The sequence below is a fragment of the Rutidosis leptorrhynchoides genome, chromosome 2, assembly GCF_046630445.1.
Source record: "Rutidosis leptorrhynchoides isolate AG116_Rl617_1_P2 chromosome 2, CSIRO_AGI_Rlap_v1, whole genome shotgun sequence".
In the NCBI taxonomy this organism is placed as follows: domain Eukaryota; kingdom Viridiplantae; phylum Streptophyta; class Magnoliopsida; order Asterales; family Asteraceae; genus Rutidosis; species Rutidosis leptorrhynchoides.
In genome coordinates, this window is record NC_092334.1 from 89,334,733 (window position 1) to 89,351,134 (window position 16,402).

General features: G+C 33.8%; 1 protein-coding gene across 1 annotated transcript; it reads left to right on the forward strand.

Moving 5' to 3' along the window:
- The first annotated feature begins 7,486 nt into the window (after positions 1–7,486).
- On the forward strand, positions 7,487–15,480 carry LOC139891133 (myosin-2-like). The gene is made up of 22 exons (XM_071874067.1): positions 7,487–7,977; positions 8,417–8,518; positions 8,612–8,755; positions 8,854–9,004; positions 9,237–9,264; positions 9,409–9,577; positions 9,663–9,726; positions 9,842–9,855; positions 9,942–10,026; positions 10,120–10,223; positions 10,304–10,442; positions 11,160–11,254; positions 11,346–11,498; positions 11,606–11,695; positions 11,790–11,867; positions 11,963–12,271; positions 12,821–13,026; positions 13,109–13,374; positions 13,459–13,569; positions 13,653–13,768; positions 13,859–14,068; positions 14,767–15,480. The coding sequence occupies exons 1-22, from the start codon at positions 7,597–7,599 to the stop codon at positions 15,136–15,138; spliced, it is 3,387 nt and encodes a 1,128-aa protein (XP_071730168.1). The 5' UTR covers positions 7,487–7,596; the 3' UTR covers positions 15,139–15,480.
- Positions 15,481–16,402: the final 922 nt, after the last annotated feature.

Below are 16,402 nucleotides of genomic sequence, written 5' to 3' on the forward strand. Positions count from 1 at the left end.
GTGGGGGTGGGTGGTGGGTGGTGGTGGTGGTTGGTGGTGGTGGTGGTGGGTGATGGGTGGTGGTGGGTGGTGGTGGGTGGTGGTGGTGGTGGTGGTGGTGGTGGGTGGTGGTGGTTGGTGGTGGTGGGTGGTGATGGTTGGCGGTGGTGGGTAGTGGTGGTGGGTGGTGGTGGTGGGTAGTGGTGGTGGGTTGTTAGTGGTGGGTGGTGGTGGTTGGTGGTGAGTGGTGAGTGGTGGTTGGTGGTGGTGGTGGTAGGTGGTGGTGGTTGGTGGTAGGTGGTGGTGGTGGTGGGTGGTGGTGGTTGGTGGTGGGTGGTTGTGGTGGTTGGTGGTGGGTGGTGGTGGTGGGTGGTGGTTGGTGGTGGTTGGTGGTGGTAGTGGTTGGTGGTTGTGGTGGGTGGTGTGGCGGTTGGTGGTGGTGGTTGTTGGTGGTGGTGGTGATGGTGGTGGGTGGTGGTTGGTGGTGGTGGGGGTGGTTGGTGGTGGTGGTTGGTGGTGGGGGTGGGGGTGGTGGTGGTGGGTGGTTGGTGGTGGTGGTTGGTGGTGGGAGTGGGGGTGGTGGTGGTGGGTGGTTAGTGGTGGGTGGTTAGTGGTGGGTGATGGGGGTGGGGGTGGTGGTGGTGGGTGTTGGTGGTTGGTGGTGGTTGGTGGTGGTGGGTGGTGATGAAGGTGGTTGATAATATGTTAACTTTTGTATAATTAAATTTTATTATTTATAATTATTAAATGATCTTTTTACCCTTCTATGCATTTTAAGCTAAATTAAAATTTTATGATATTTTGTGGTCCATATTTGCTTATTCAGTTTGTACTCATTTTAAGCTTAGCTACGGATCGTGCCCCTATATATATATATATATATATATATATATATATATATATATATATATATATATATATATATATATATATATATATATATATATATATATTAATTTGTGATATTATTGAAATAATATATAATATATGTTTAAATTGTTAGAATTAAATTGTTAGAATTACTTGTAGGTATATAAAGTTATATTATATCTAATTGTTTAAAAATAAATAATATATTTGTTTTAGTAATTAAACTTGCTATTTTAAAACTGTTCATATATAGAAAGAGAATATATTAAAAATAAATGATTTCGAACTCAATTATTAAACGTCAGTAACACTCGGTTGACGTTTTGTTAGTTTTAATATAGATATAGTACATGTTCATGAAAGATTGAAATAAAAGTTGAACTGTAAATGGATTACGAAGGTTTTAGATGTGTTAAAAATATTTTTACTCTTTTTAGTTTAAATATTTGTACTCCGTACATATTAATTGGAACAGAAAATAAATATTAGATGCACCCTTTTGATCAGATTTCAAACATTTAATTACCAAAATAAAGAAACATATTTAAGCTAAAAATTTGGGATTTTTAGGAACACTTTTATACGTTAACTGTTTAGCAAAGTAGCACGAAATAATAACTATGCTAATAGTGTCGGCAAGTTAATAGTAATATATCCGTGATATTTTGAATCAATCATCATATATTACTATTGTTAGTTATATTTAAATTATAATTGCATGATATCTCTTACTACCTCTATATATACATATACTTAGGTGAAGTATTACATAAACCGTCACCAAAGCTCGATCAACCTAAGCTCCAACCCGCCATCAACCACCACACTGGAGAGCACAACCACCACCTTCTAACACCACCCTAGAACCACCGGGAACCACCATCATCGTCTTTATTTTGTTGTTGTTCGTTTCTGTTTTTTTTTTCTCAATCAAGCAAACCCAAACCCATTTAATACACCACACCATGATCACAAAACCACCTCAACGAACACCCTCATCACTCTTACCGCCATCTCTGCAGAACTCTCAACCACCGATACCACCTGCAATCAATGGCCACCACGAACTACGGCTAACCACCATCACCACCTACGTGCAACTACAACCCGCTACCCTTGCCCATCTTAAACCTCACCACTTTTCTCTCACTCCTCTTTCTATTTGTAACCGCTGCAAAAACCCACAACCAACTTGCAAATTCTTTCTGATTACTGTTCAGCCGACACACAATCATGATGAGCTGCTATTCGCTATTTTTTCTTCTGTTTCTGATCTACGTGTGCAGCTGCAACTGCATCTACAGTTTCTAGTTTCTGTTCTTTCGAACACCAACACAACCAGCAATCATCTTTGTACGTAGGAAGACTTATCGTCTAGGTAAAAGAAAAGGATGATGTAAGAATCATATGCTTGAGACTTTAATCATCGAGAAGCTGTAAAAAGGAAAAACCTATCGAGTGAACAAATGGGGTATACAAAGAATACGTGTGTACCAGCTCACCCTCTTTTTTTTTCTTTTCTTAAACCACTCAATTATTATAATATATCAAAAGAAATCGAATCCTTTAATCGTCTTGCAACTTGGGCCGCTAATCTTTAGTGGACTAGTAACGTGTTTGTTTAAATGGGCTTCTTTTTAGACTGCTTCAATTTACAAAACCCATACACATTGTTTTCTATTAAGAGGCTATGATGTAGTGATTAAATTAATGATGATGTGATCGTAATAATTAGTAGATGATGATACGTTGTGAGTAATGTTGGTGATTGCCATATAGATGATGATAGGATGATTGATTATGTCCATGGTGATGATCATCATGATAATATAATGTTATGATTATGTTATAGTAATAACAAATAGCGATGATGATGCTGTTGTATGATGAGACGATGTTAAGTTGATGATGATGGTATTGTCATGGTGACACGAATATAATGATAATGATGATGATTATGGTGAAACAGTGTAAGAATGGTGATGATTATATATTGAAGATGATGGTGGAGAGGTTAAAGATGACGATGATGAAGCAAGGTGATGATGATCATGATGAATGATATGATGATTACGGATGAAGTGAGATGATGTAGAGATTAGATGATGATGGTTATGTCACGATAAAGATGATGAAACCGTGGATGACGTGGTATATGATAGGATGATTATGATTGTGATTTTATGATGATGAAACCGAGGTTAAAATGATAATGGCGAGGGTATTATGATGATGAGATGTCTAATGATGATGATGAACGATGCTCGATGATGATACTTGAAATGTTAAAGATGATGGTATAATTTTGATGATTATTATTATTATTATTATTATTATTATTATTATTATTATTATTATTATTATTATTATTATTATTATTATTATTATTATTATTATTATTATTATTATTATTATTATTATTATCATCATTAACATTGTTATAAATATTATTATCATTAGTTTTATCATTAGTATTAATATTATTTTTATCGTTAATATTATTATTTTTAACATTATTATTATTATTATTAAATTTATCATTTTATTAAAAATTATCATTTTTATTGCTATTAAAAAAAAACTATCGTTATTATTATTAGAAAAATTATCATTTTTTTATTAAAAATAACATTTTTATTAAAACTTATCATTATTAGTATTATTACTATTATCGTTAATATTATTATTATTATTACGACGACTATTATTTATATAAGAATATATTTACTACAAAAATTATTGTTATTATAATTATCGTATTATTATCACAAATAATATTACTATTATTATTGTTATTGTTATATTTATCATGGTTATCATTATTAATATTAGGTATTATTATTTTTATTATTATTATTATTATTATTATTATTATTATTATTAATATTATTATTAATCAAATAAGTATTATTTATATAAAAATGTAATTATTACATATTATCATATTTTTGTATATTATTATAAATATTAATTATATAATATTAGTATTATTATATATGAAAATATTCATATAACACATATATGTATTAGAATATATATAAGTTTGTTGATTGCAATTATGTGTGTTAATATAGATATAAATGATATAGGTTCGTGAATCCGAGGCCAACCTTGCACTTATTCAATGTCGTCATATGTATTTTTACTACAAAATACAGTAGAGTGAGTTTCATTTGCTCCCTCTTAAAATGCTTTTGCAATATATATTTTTGGGACTGAGAATACATGCGCTGCTTTTATAAATGTTTTACGAAATAAACACAAGTAATCGAAACTACATTCTAAGGTTGGATTATCGAATCGAATATCACCCCTTTTAGCTTGATAGCCTAAGAATTAGGGAACAGACACCCTAATTGAAGCGAATCCTAAAGGTAGATCTACGGGCACTAACACCCCCCATACTGGAAAATGGTATGCTTTAGTACTTCGAGTTTATATTATACATATGGATTTCTGTTTTGGGGATATTCTATATGCATGATGTTAATGTCGGTTACTAGGTGTTCAATCCATATGAATGATTTTTAAACACTTGCGAGTGTATGATTATTGAATAAAGAAAATCTTGTGGTCTAGTAAAATTATGGAAATAATTGATTACGATAAACCTATAAACTCACCAACCTTTTGGTTGACACTTGAAAGCATGTTTATTCTCAGGTATTAAAGAAATCTTCCGCTGTGCATTTGCTCATTTTAGAGATATTACTTGGAGTCATTCATGACATATTTCAAAAGACGTTGCATTCGAGTCGTTGAGTTCATCAAGATTATTATTAAGACAATTATAATTGGATATTTTATGAAATGGTATGCATGCCGTCAACTTTCGATGTAATGAAAGTTTGTCTTTTAAAAACGAATGCAATGTTGCTAAAATGTATCATATAGAGGTCAAGTACCTTGCGAAGTAACCAAATGTAATGTATTCGTCCAGATGGATTATGACGGGTCGTTATATGCCAAGTGCCAACCAACACCAAGGTTACAAAATTCGCTATTCGGGGACTATGGGTCATAAATTTTAAAAGAGTCATCGAAATTCGGAATTAATCCTTTTTATACATTTAATTATTTAAGCAATATATTTCAAAATTATATGTGTAAATATGGAATAAAACCATAAGCATAAACATAAAGTTTAACATAATTGTTTAAAATCGTTAATTTTGTTCGGAAACTCCAAAATTTTAGTTTAAATTCAGGTTAATATGTTGACTAATTTTGACTCCAAAACACCATACACTTTCTATTTTCGTCGAACTGCAATGAAAAAGTCCGAGATAATTCTATCAGATTCGACAAACTGATTAGTGTCCCAAATTAATAATTGACCACCCGATTTACCTACCATTTTCCTTTTGAACGAAATCGAAATTTATCGAACCCCAAAGAGAAAATACCCAAGAATATTTGGGTTGCTGACTTGTTGAGTGTTATTTGGCTTGTTATGTTTTAATTTTCAAATGCATACAAGGTTGTAATCTAGTTTAAGAGATTTGAATTTAGTTGATTGGTACAATGATTTTAATTTGATTTTTGTTTCTAGGGTTTTAAATGGCGTTGTTTGGCAAAAAATTAAGATTAGTGATGAACGTGTGAAATAGATGAATTAAGAAAATAAAGAAAAATAAATTAACTATTATACCCTCATGTACAGGGCACATGATTTAACTCGACAGAAATATTTAACGTATAAGGGACTATCTCAGGAACTTCTGCAAACTACGAGGACTATCTCGATCAAAAAAAAACCCCAGGGACTATTTCGAAAATTTCGGTGAAACCACATATACTATCTCACTAATTATGTCACTAAAAATATATGAACAGTAACATCGAATGACTCAAATGACTAAAACACTCATGCTATCCACCTAATTATTTATACCGATATTCACCTAACTAATACCCATCGACCATCACTTCTTCTCTGACTATACTCTATCTCTGACTTCGTTTTCTTCGTTGGCGATTGAACCCTAAGGTTTCCCTTTTTTTTTAATCGGTGATTTTATCGTGATGTTTGGATATTAGGAAGTGGTTTTATCAGTTGTTAATAATTCTTGTTTGCATAAAAATATAGATTACATTATTTTCCATAATTGTTCCCTCATTTTCGTTCATTTCCATTTTTTTCACAAAAAAAAAAACTCGAGAATATGACATAAGTGCACTATCATGAGCTTTGATCTTAACAAGTGTAGGAAGTGAGCACGACTTAAAGTTTCTAAATATGATCATGTGAGTGCTTAATTATCCCATCGACCTTAATACTATTGTTTATATATTGTTTTGTTTGTTCATGGTTATAGTTTATATTAAAATTCTATAATGATAATGTCATTATTAAGCTAATTTCTTTGTTAAAAAAAAAAATTCAAAAAAAAAAAGAAAAAAATCTAGACATAGTGGTTGATGTCATTAATCTAAATAAGTTTAATTTAAAATTAAATCTTATTAATTAATTATTATTATTAAATCTTATTAATAATTATTTTAATTATTAAAATTAAATAATTTTGAATTATTTTAATTAATTATTTTGAATTGAGTACTAGAAGGTATAAAAACTAGGCAGAAGAAACGAATTCTAAATTTATATTTTAATTTACACTTTTAAATAAAATGACAACCAATATTATCTCTTATGATTGGATGTCGATTGTTTAATATGCATTTTAGGTATTTGATGCAATGTTCAGCTGACGAGTTTCTTAGTTGGACAGTGTGGTTCCACGGGCCATTAAACTAATGAATTTAGCATTTACGTTCACTTAATACCTAAAACATATCGTTAAACTGTTTCGTTTAAACAAACCCGTAGTTCCACGGGTCATTTCACTAGTTCATATGTATATGTATATATGTGTTTTTTTTGCTTCGTGGTCAATTTGGTATCTATAAGGATAGAAATAGATCTCTTTAGGTGGTCGTTTGGAGGAGAAAGAACATATGATGATGTTGTATAGATAAAAATTGATTTTGAACAAATCAATACCAAATAAAAAGAAAAAACGTTGATAACTCGAGATTAAACAGTAATTCAGACAAAATTAAAATTACAACAATCAGTAAAATCATATTATCCCAACATCCGCGCCACTACCACCAACCTGAAATACATTCAAAATTTGCCTTTAAGCAACAAACAAACAACCAAGTCACATTTTCCCCCTTTTCCCCTAATTTCCTCAAATCCCCAATTTAAGAAAATAAATAAATTCCAAAACCTAAAATCACCAACCACATAATTTCTTCTCCCAAACTAATCCTTAAATAATCAATCGGCGCCATCTAAATCTTTGTAATTCATGCTTTCAAGGCACTATAATAATTTATATATTTTTAAACCGAAAAAACCCTAGATTTTTAGCACTTGAACTTACTTCTTAATTTTGCTTATTTCAGACGATTGTTGTAATTTGATTCACACAAAATCATAAAATCATGATTGTGTTATTCCCTTTACAGCTCCTGGTTTCGTATATTGTTCATTAAGTTTCAAGTTTTTGTTCTCCCCCAAAAATTAGTTTTTTTTTTTTTTTTTTTTTTTTTTTTTTTTTGGCAGTCTTGTTCAGACTAAATTCCAAAATTTCAAATTTTTTTCACGAAATTTAGTTTTTTGGAACATTGGTCTTAAATAAGTTTGGATTTTGATCTGAATCTCATCTGGGTTTAAAGTTTTCTTTCCGCATTGGTTGAATTCTAAATCATTTTTTTTAATACAATATAAAAATAAAAATGATTTCTGCTTCACCATCTTTGGTAGTTAGGAGTTCGTTAGAGGAAATGCTGGACTCTTTGCAAAGGAATGAAGATGTGGGCAAGAATTCGGTAGACTTGCCGCCGGCGTTGCCGTCACGACCGGCGTCTAAGGCTCGTCTGCCCAAACGTCCGGTACCGGCGATGTTTGGTGTGTCACCGGAGGTTGAGAAATATAGAAAGCAAGATGTTAATTTTGACCGGAAAAAAGTTGCATGTGGTGGTGAATCACCATATACAATGGCAGCCGTGCATAAAAGTAGGATGTCGGAGAACGGTGGTGCCGGTCTTGCTACTCCACCACCGCCGGCTGCAGATTCAGGATGGGATAATAACAGTATTGATTATTATATTAAGAAGGTAAAAATTCATGCTTTTATAACTTTTCACTTTATATTATTTCAGTTGTTAGCAAGTACTATTTGGTTGTTTAATTTGGATAGTGGGTATGAAATAAATCACTATCTTATCTTAAAAAATTGATTAAAGTTGCTGCAAAAATTTAGTGATTTTAGGACTTTGGATTGAATGATTGATAAGTACACACACTGTAATGATTGCTCAAGATGAAGACTTAACACCTGTATTTAAATATTTATGAATGTGGTTCAACAATATGCTTAGATCACAATTGTGTCTCCTGAATTACAACATACATTAAAAAAGTTAGTCTGATTTTATCTCTCTTTTTTTTGTTTTTTTGTTTAAATAAAAAACACGGAAAGTTAGTCTCTGATAAAATGTGTGCTTTTATGAATAAGTTATTGGTTTGAAGCATTTAGATTTTGTTTTGTATCAGCAACTTCGAGTGTGGTGTCGGGTCCAAAATGGGCAGTGGGAGTTGGGAATAATACGATCAACCGTAGGAGGAAAAGCATCTGTGACGCTTTTGGATGGAGCCGTGAGTTTTTTTTTTTTTTTTTAAAATCTTTTTATAACCTAATATTCGCTTAACAAGTGTTACAAAACTAATTATATATGTATTGTTTTATAGGTCATAACAGTTTCTACATTAGAGCTTTTACCTGCAAATGCTGAAATCCTCGATGGCGTTGATAATCTTGTCGAGCTTGGTTATTTAAACGAGCCATCAGTTCTAAGTAATCTTCAGTATAGATATCATCGTGATGTAATTTATGTATGTATGCATATTTTCCATCTCTAATTTGCATGCTTACATGATTATTGTTTTTGTTTTTTTATTACATCATGTTTAACATTTTTCTACGTTTGTAGACTATGGCAGGGCCCGTTTTATTAGCAATCAATCCGTTCAAAGATATATTGAATTCTGGAAGTGATGTAATTATGGCTTATAAAGAGAAGATATTGGACTGTCCGCATGTATATTCGGTAGCCGCCGCTTCTTATAGCGATATGATGACTGGTAAGTTTCAGAAAGTTAGTCAAAATTGGTCAAATCTCGGTCAAAGTCAAAATTGGTCAACATCTGGGTACTCCCCGACCCGAGTTGCTGAGTACTCCCTAAAAGTCCCCATTGAGTACTCCCCGAGTAGCGATTGTTACAACCTTTGTGTACGAATAATAGATAAAATAAGGATGTATATGATGTATGATCAATCATGATTTTGATACCACGTTCGTTATAATATGTGCAGATGGTGTAAATCAAACTATTATCATCAGGTTAGTTGATTTTAAGAGATTTTTTTTTTTTCAACCATTGTTAATTTTGTAAATTACACCACTTATGTGGTATTGGGTTTTGTTGTTGTTGTTGTTGTTGTTAATTTTGTAAAAGTTTAATTAATTCGAAGGTGTTTGATATAGTGGTGAAAGTGGTGCTGGAAAAAGTGTAAACGCAAAGTTAGCAATAGAGTATCTTGTAGGAAGCGCGTGCGAGAATAGTGAGGTCGCATGCAAAATACGTGAATCCGGATGTATACTCGAAGCTTTTGGGAATGCAAAAACATCAAGGAATAAAAACTCTACCCGATTTGTGAGATACTAATCATTTTCTGTTGTTAACAAGTGTTATATTCAATTTTTTTAAGGTGTCTGAGTTCAATTTTAATATTGTGCAGGGGAAATTAATTGACATTCTTTATAACAAAGAGGGGACTATTCAAGGGGCGTATATCCATACACGTAAGCGTATATCATTTTTGAATTTAACATTTAACTGGAAATTAGCTCGTTTAAGTTTTACTAACCAACTGAAAATCTGTATGGTCGACACCAACACATCTGTTATTGTGAACAGTTCATCTTGAAAAGGTACTTATTTTTTAATCCCACATCATTTTTTTGAGTTTTGATTGTTTCATTCCATCAATATAAGCGGTTATGATGTTTATGAACAGTCAAGAATATCTCAACTCTGTCGAAGTGAAAGGTCGTACCATGTTTTTTACCAAATGTGTGCGGGGGCCTCATCTGATATGAGAGGTTTGTTGATTAAATTTTTTAGTATTAGTATTATTTATGTTTAAAAGAATAGAAGAATTTGGTTGCTCAAGATTATGTTTTTTCCGATTGCAGATAAATTGAATCTAAGAATGGCGAGCGAGTACAAGTATCTCAATCAGAGTGGCTGCTTGAAAGTTCATGATGTTGATGATGCTCAAAACTTTCAAAAACTCATGGTAAGTAGTTGTCTTTAAGTTAAGACGGCAATTTGACGGGTTTATATATATGTGTTTAACAATGACATATGTTGGACCAGGAAGCCATGGACATACTTGTAATTTCTCAAGAAGATCAAGAGCATGTGTTTAAACTGCTTGCTGCAATTTTATGGTTGGGGAATATATCATTTGAAGTTACTGATCATGAAAATCATGTCACGGTTATGATTGATGAAGGTACTCTATACTTTCTATATGCATAGTTTTGTATAATGTGTATATAAATATAAATTGTCTCTGAAAGCAAAGCCACCCTAAGGGTGCGTTTGGTTGCCTATTAATTGAATAGTATAGCACTGAATGTTGAACCATACAACATTCAATGCATCATTCAATACGTTTGTTTGTGACATCTGAATGACAAATGATGTTGAACATTCTGACATTCAGAGTTGAAATACTGTTTCGACCGTTCATCACCTCCATTTCCTTTAATATATGATAACACTTGTCAAACAATTATATTGTTTTATGTTTATATATTTATTCATTTACAAGGTTAATACATTGAAATTACATTATTCATGGAGTTCATTCATAATAATTATTAAACAGGTTATTGTCGTTTAGAACCAAGTTCAACCAAAACCTTTGAATCATTTAGATTATGAACCATTTAGCGCTTAATCATTTGGTTTTATCAAACGCACCCTCTAAGTATGCTCAAGTGCTTACAAGTTACTTCCTCCTAGATTGAACCCATTTTGATATGGTGTATGTTCTATAACAAAGTCATCCTTAGTCTTTGTAGTCTTTTTAATAAGTTATTTATTATGAGAATCGAGAAACGTGGGCATACCAGGTTGACCCGAACCGGTTGAATTCATTTTGACATGTCATTTACCCACCCACTTTGCAACATTTTAATTTATTATGCGTTTCATATATCGGCAGCTAGTCGAAGTGCTGCTAAGTTGATGGGTTGCAGGGTGAAGGAACTCACAACGGCTTTATCTACAAACAAAAATCAAACCTTGAAGCTTCAGCAGGTACATAAAGATCTTATAAGGCAGACCGTACACGATCTTTATTTGAAATTGACATTTATTATTAATGGATGTTTTTTTTTAATTTTTTTAGGCAATTGATACAAGAGATGCTCTGGCACAATTTATCTACACAATTTTGTTCAATTGGCTTGTAGAAACTATTAATAAATCACTTAAGGGGGACGAAGAACATTCCGGAACATCTATCAGTATTCTCGACACCTACGGGTTTGAGTCATTTCAGGTATACAACAATTAACTTAACCTTCTAACTTTATCTTTTTTTTAAAAAAAAAAAAAAAAAAAAATTAATAATAAAACTACATGTCATCTCATATTTGAATATTTCAGAAAAATAGCTTTGATCAATTGTTAATAAACTACGCTGATGAGCGACTGCAACAGCACTTCATCCGGCATCTATTTAAGCTCGAACAGGAGGTGAGAACCAAATATATTTATTTTCCTTGCAAATTTATTACTCAATTTGTAGTTTTTCATGAATCATATAATGACTACTTTTCTTTATTCTAAGGAGTACGAATCTGAGGGCATCGACTGGAAAAAGTTAGAGTTCGTAGACAACCAAGACTGTTTAGATATCTTTGAGACCGTATTATTCTTACCCTACTTGTTATGCTTTCTCTAACAATCTTCAATTGTATTCGAATTGTAAATATATTTCATTTTGCTAAAAAATATATGCAGAAGAACGTGGGGATAATATCTATACTGGACGAGGCTTCAAATGCATGTGAAGCGACTGATTTGACCCTTTTCAACACGATCAAACATCAATTGGGTTCTACTTTACGTTTTAATAATGAAAAGGCAGCTTTCAAGGTTCAACATTATGCCGGGGAGGTTCAGTACGAGACAAACGGGTTCTTGGTTAAGAACCGAAATACGCTGCAGTCCGATACACTCCAATTTCTCTCATCGTGCTGCAAGAATTTTTTGAAAAGTGATTCACATGCGTCTGATTTGGATAAAGAAAGCGTTGGGACAAAATTTAAGGTAATGATTAAATCTAGTATTAATTTCAATTTCAATATTGAAGTACCGCAGTGTTGCAGAACTCGGGAGTACTCGGCAATAAAAGTCTTCCGATTACTCGGTCAAACTCGGTCAAAACTCAGGATACATTGTCATACTTGTTCAAACTTGGCTAAAACTCGGGATTACTCGGAAAATTGGTCAAAATCAAACTTGGTCAACACCCGGTCAAAGTCAAACTTGGTCAACACCTGGTCAAAGACAAACTTGGTTAACACCCGAGTACTCCCTGACTTGCCTAATACTCCCTACAATTTCCTGACCGAGTACTCTGCCTGCTGATTACTCGGCCAAACATGGTCAAACTCTGCTAAAACTCGGGATTACTCAGGAAAATTGGTCAAATTCAAACTTGGTCAACACCCAGTCAAAGTCAAACTAGGTCAACACCCGAGTACTCCTTAAAAAATTCCTGACTGAGTACTTGGCCCGAGTTGCGAATTTTGCAACCTTAAAATACTTGACTGTATGTAGGTTTTAAGCACCTGGTTGTGTTATGTTAACATTCAGGACCAATTGTTCAAGTTAATTCAACGCATGGAAAAGTCAAAACCTCGTTTCATTCGGTGCATAAGACCAAACGCTAAGCAACTTCACGGAATGTTTGAAAAAGACATCGTCTTGCATCAGCTCAGGTGTAGTGGAATATTGGAAACCGTAAAAATGTCAAAATCCCGATATCACACTCGTATGACACATCAGCAATTTGCTAACAGGTGAGTAAAATCTTGCTAACCTCTCTCATAATTATCGAATATCTAAAGCTTAATTAAGGCGTAATTAATGAATTGTAATTAGGTTTGGGTGCCTTCTTTCGGACAATATCCTTTGTCATGATCCGTTAAGTACATCGGTTGCTATTCTGCAACAATATCGTGTTCTTCCAGAAATGTACCAACTTGGATATACGAAAATATATTTTCGAGCAGATACGGTTAATGTATTGGACAAACTTCGACAACAAGTCAAGCAAGGGACGTACAAGGTGGAAAACCGCTTTCCTTGTGGTCGAGTTCTTTGTGATTATCGTGAATTAATGTCGGGAATTGTTATACTGCAATCATGTAAGAAATTTGCAGTTTGAAAGTTTGAATTACTCGTTTTGGTTGGGTTCAACAAGATTATTGAATAAATTAATGCCCGTGCAGTTATTCGTGGTGAAATTTCTAGAAGGGTGTGTAAAGTTTCAAGAAAACCGAAGCACGAGGTTGATGCAGGATTGGTTGATCGATTGAGTGCGGTTGTGCATATACAATCAGGTACCTGTTTTGTTTTATGTTTTGTCTTTATGTCGAACGTCAAATGATTACGATAACGCTTACGGACACGTTTGTAATTGCAGTTACTCGTGGGTGGTTGGCTCGAAGGTATTTCAGTCATTTGTGCAGGTGGAAGAAGTCGGCTTTTGATAGTTCAAAAACCAGACAAAAGTCTTGCAATAAAGTTTCAGAAACAAATGTATATATATCATTCTCGTTTTGAGAATCTTAGAAAATGTATAATAAATAAAATGGGTTTAAGAATTATTATTATTATTTTTGTGTGTAGGGCGTGTCGCAAGATGTTCCTAATTTGCCTGCGGATGTTGAAGAGCTGAAAAAGCTAGTTACGAAAGCAGAAGTGTCCCTGGGCCAAAAAGAGCATGAAAATTCAGCATTGAGGGAGCAAGTACGACAATTCGAAACACGATGGTCGGAACATGAAATCAAAATGAAGTCAGTAGAGGAAACATGGCAAAAGCAGATGGCATCTTTACAAGTGAGTTTACCCTATTTTCTACAGTACATTAGTATCAAATTTTGAAGGTGAATTAGTGTCCCAGATCGATCGGTTTGGGTTCATTTTTTCATCTTATGAATAACGTATCCATACGAGTCCACATGAGCTAAAACTAAATTGTGCATAAAAGTCAAAGTTCGTATCAAGTTTGGTTGACTTGCTAACACCTTTTATCATTTTCTATTTATTTTTTTGGATTTTTTCAACGACAATCCGCAGGGCTTTCGTAAAGGTGCATAAACTACTTGTAAAGGGCGGTTAAGTGTCGACTTTAAAGGGGGCGGTTTTGAATTGTTCAAGCATTTTATGCACCTTCACGACAGTCGTAAAGGCCGTCATTAGATATTAACTTTTTTTTAAATGGTTAGAAATAGAAATTTAAGAACAATACTTTTGATTTGATTGGCAAATTAAAATTGAAAGTAAATATATTCTTTAAGAAAATGGCCCATGCTGACTGGAACCTAATTTGACCCGTTACCTGACCAGACCCTGACCGTTTTGCCAACTCTACATGGAATGGATGAAACTGGCCTCTAGTACGCATACAGGATTATGAAACCGGCATTTCTGATTTTTTCTAAAACAATTTATGTGTCAGTCTGTACTACAAATGAAATTACCTTCTTACCCTTCATCCTTCATTATTGTTATTAATTGGTGGGTTAACGGTGCAGAAGAGTCTGGCTGCAGCCAAAAAGAGTCTTCATGCAGACGAATCAAGTGGTGACATATCATCAACCGAAAATGCGGTCGGGAATTATGGTGGTGATAATAGCACAGTGGATCATCTAGCCAAAGAGTTTGAACAAAAAAGACAGAATTTTGATGACGATGCAAGAGCGTTAGTTGAGACAAAGACGATACAGATACCTTATGCGAAGCAACTAGAAGAATTTAGAAAGGTGAAAGAGAGATTCGAGATATGGAAGAAAGAGTACAAGCATCGGTTACGAGAGACAAGGACGAAACTGGTGAAGGGGTTGAATGGTGAAGGAGGAAAACAGTCATGGTGGGGTAAATTAAGCAAGAGATACACTCCCGTGTGAGTTTTGTTAATAATTCTGGCCAAATTGGTGATTCGTTAAAACGATTTTGGGTCAAAGTGTGAACAATGTCAAAATGGAGATATAGAAATGTGATGTGATGCTGGCTTGCGTTTAAGTCGATGCTGTTGAGTAAACGAGAAAGGCGCAGAGCTTATTGGTGAAATGTCCGTGCAGTGCAGAGTGCTAAATGTGAGCAGGCTGGCTTAGGTTTAGTGTAATCATCATATTTACATATTATGATGTGAAGTGTTGTGTTTGGTAAATTGGATCTCAACTATATATATAGATCATATGTTGATAGTAGTAAATTGTGAAAATTTATAAAGAGAACAACTTTTCTCCTTTTGTGAGAACAACTTTTTTACATATGAGCAAATTATCGTTAGTGAGTCATCATTGTGAAAATATCAAGATCGAAAAGAATGCATTGGATGGATGCTCAGGCATTGAGAAGGAAGGACGCATTCAGAGGTGAAAGGCCATGGGGGAGAGACCGTCTGTGATCCATGGATCTCTGATCGGGGAGTATAGATGCACAAACTGGATAAAAAACCGGATTCGGACAAAAAAAAACCGGATTTTTTTGTCCGGATTTTTCGGAACCGGTTCCGGATCCGGTTCCGGTTCTCGGCGTCGGATTTTTTTCGGATTTTTTTTCCGGAACCGGTTCTTTTTCGGATCTCGATCGGATTTTTTCGGATTTTTCTTGGATTAGGATTCGATTTTGCGAATTATATTTTTACCGGTTCTATTTTTTTTAACGTTTGACAACAATAATATAATCGGTATAAAGAAAAGTTATAATGCTCAACTGCTTAACACAATAGATAATATAAATAACAATATTCGAACAATACAATTATATAAATAACACTTTTATTCGAACGATACAATAATAAAAATAAAAACACTTTTATTCGAACAATACAATTATAATTAATACATTTCGAGCTTCGGCATGGCCATCACCCAATAATGTATTAAGACTAAAGTATATCGAGCTTCGGCATGGCCATCACCCGTTATACTTTAGTCGTCAAATGACCCAAATGTGTTATCTTGTTGAGCGCGTTGAGGATGGTGCCTTCGATCGTAGTCTTCAAAAGCGGGGTCATCAACTAGAGAAAGGTAAGCTTGTTGGTAACCCGATACATTCATTTCGGTTTGGTCCATATCAAACGGTTCATAGTCACCTTCATCCACTTCGTTTAGTTCATTGTCGGAATTCTCTTCGGTTGTTGTAGGTGATAATCCCGCTAAATTT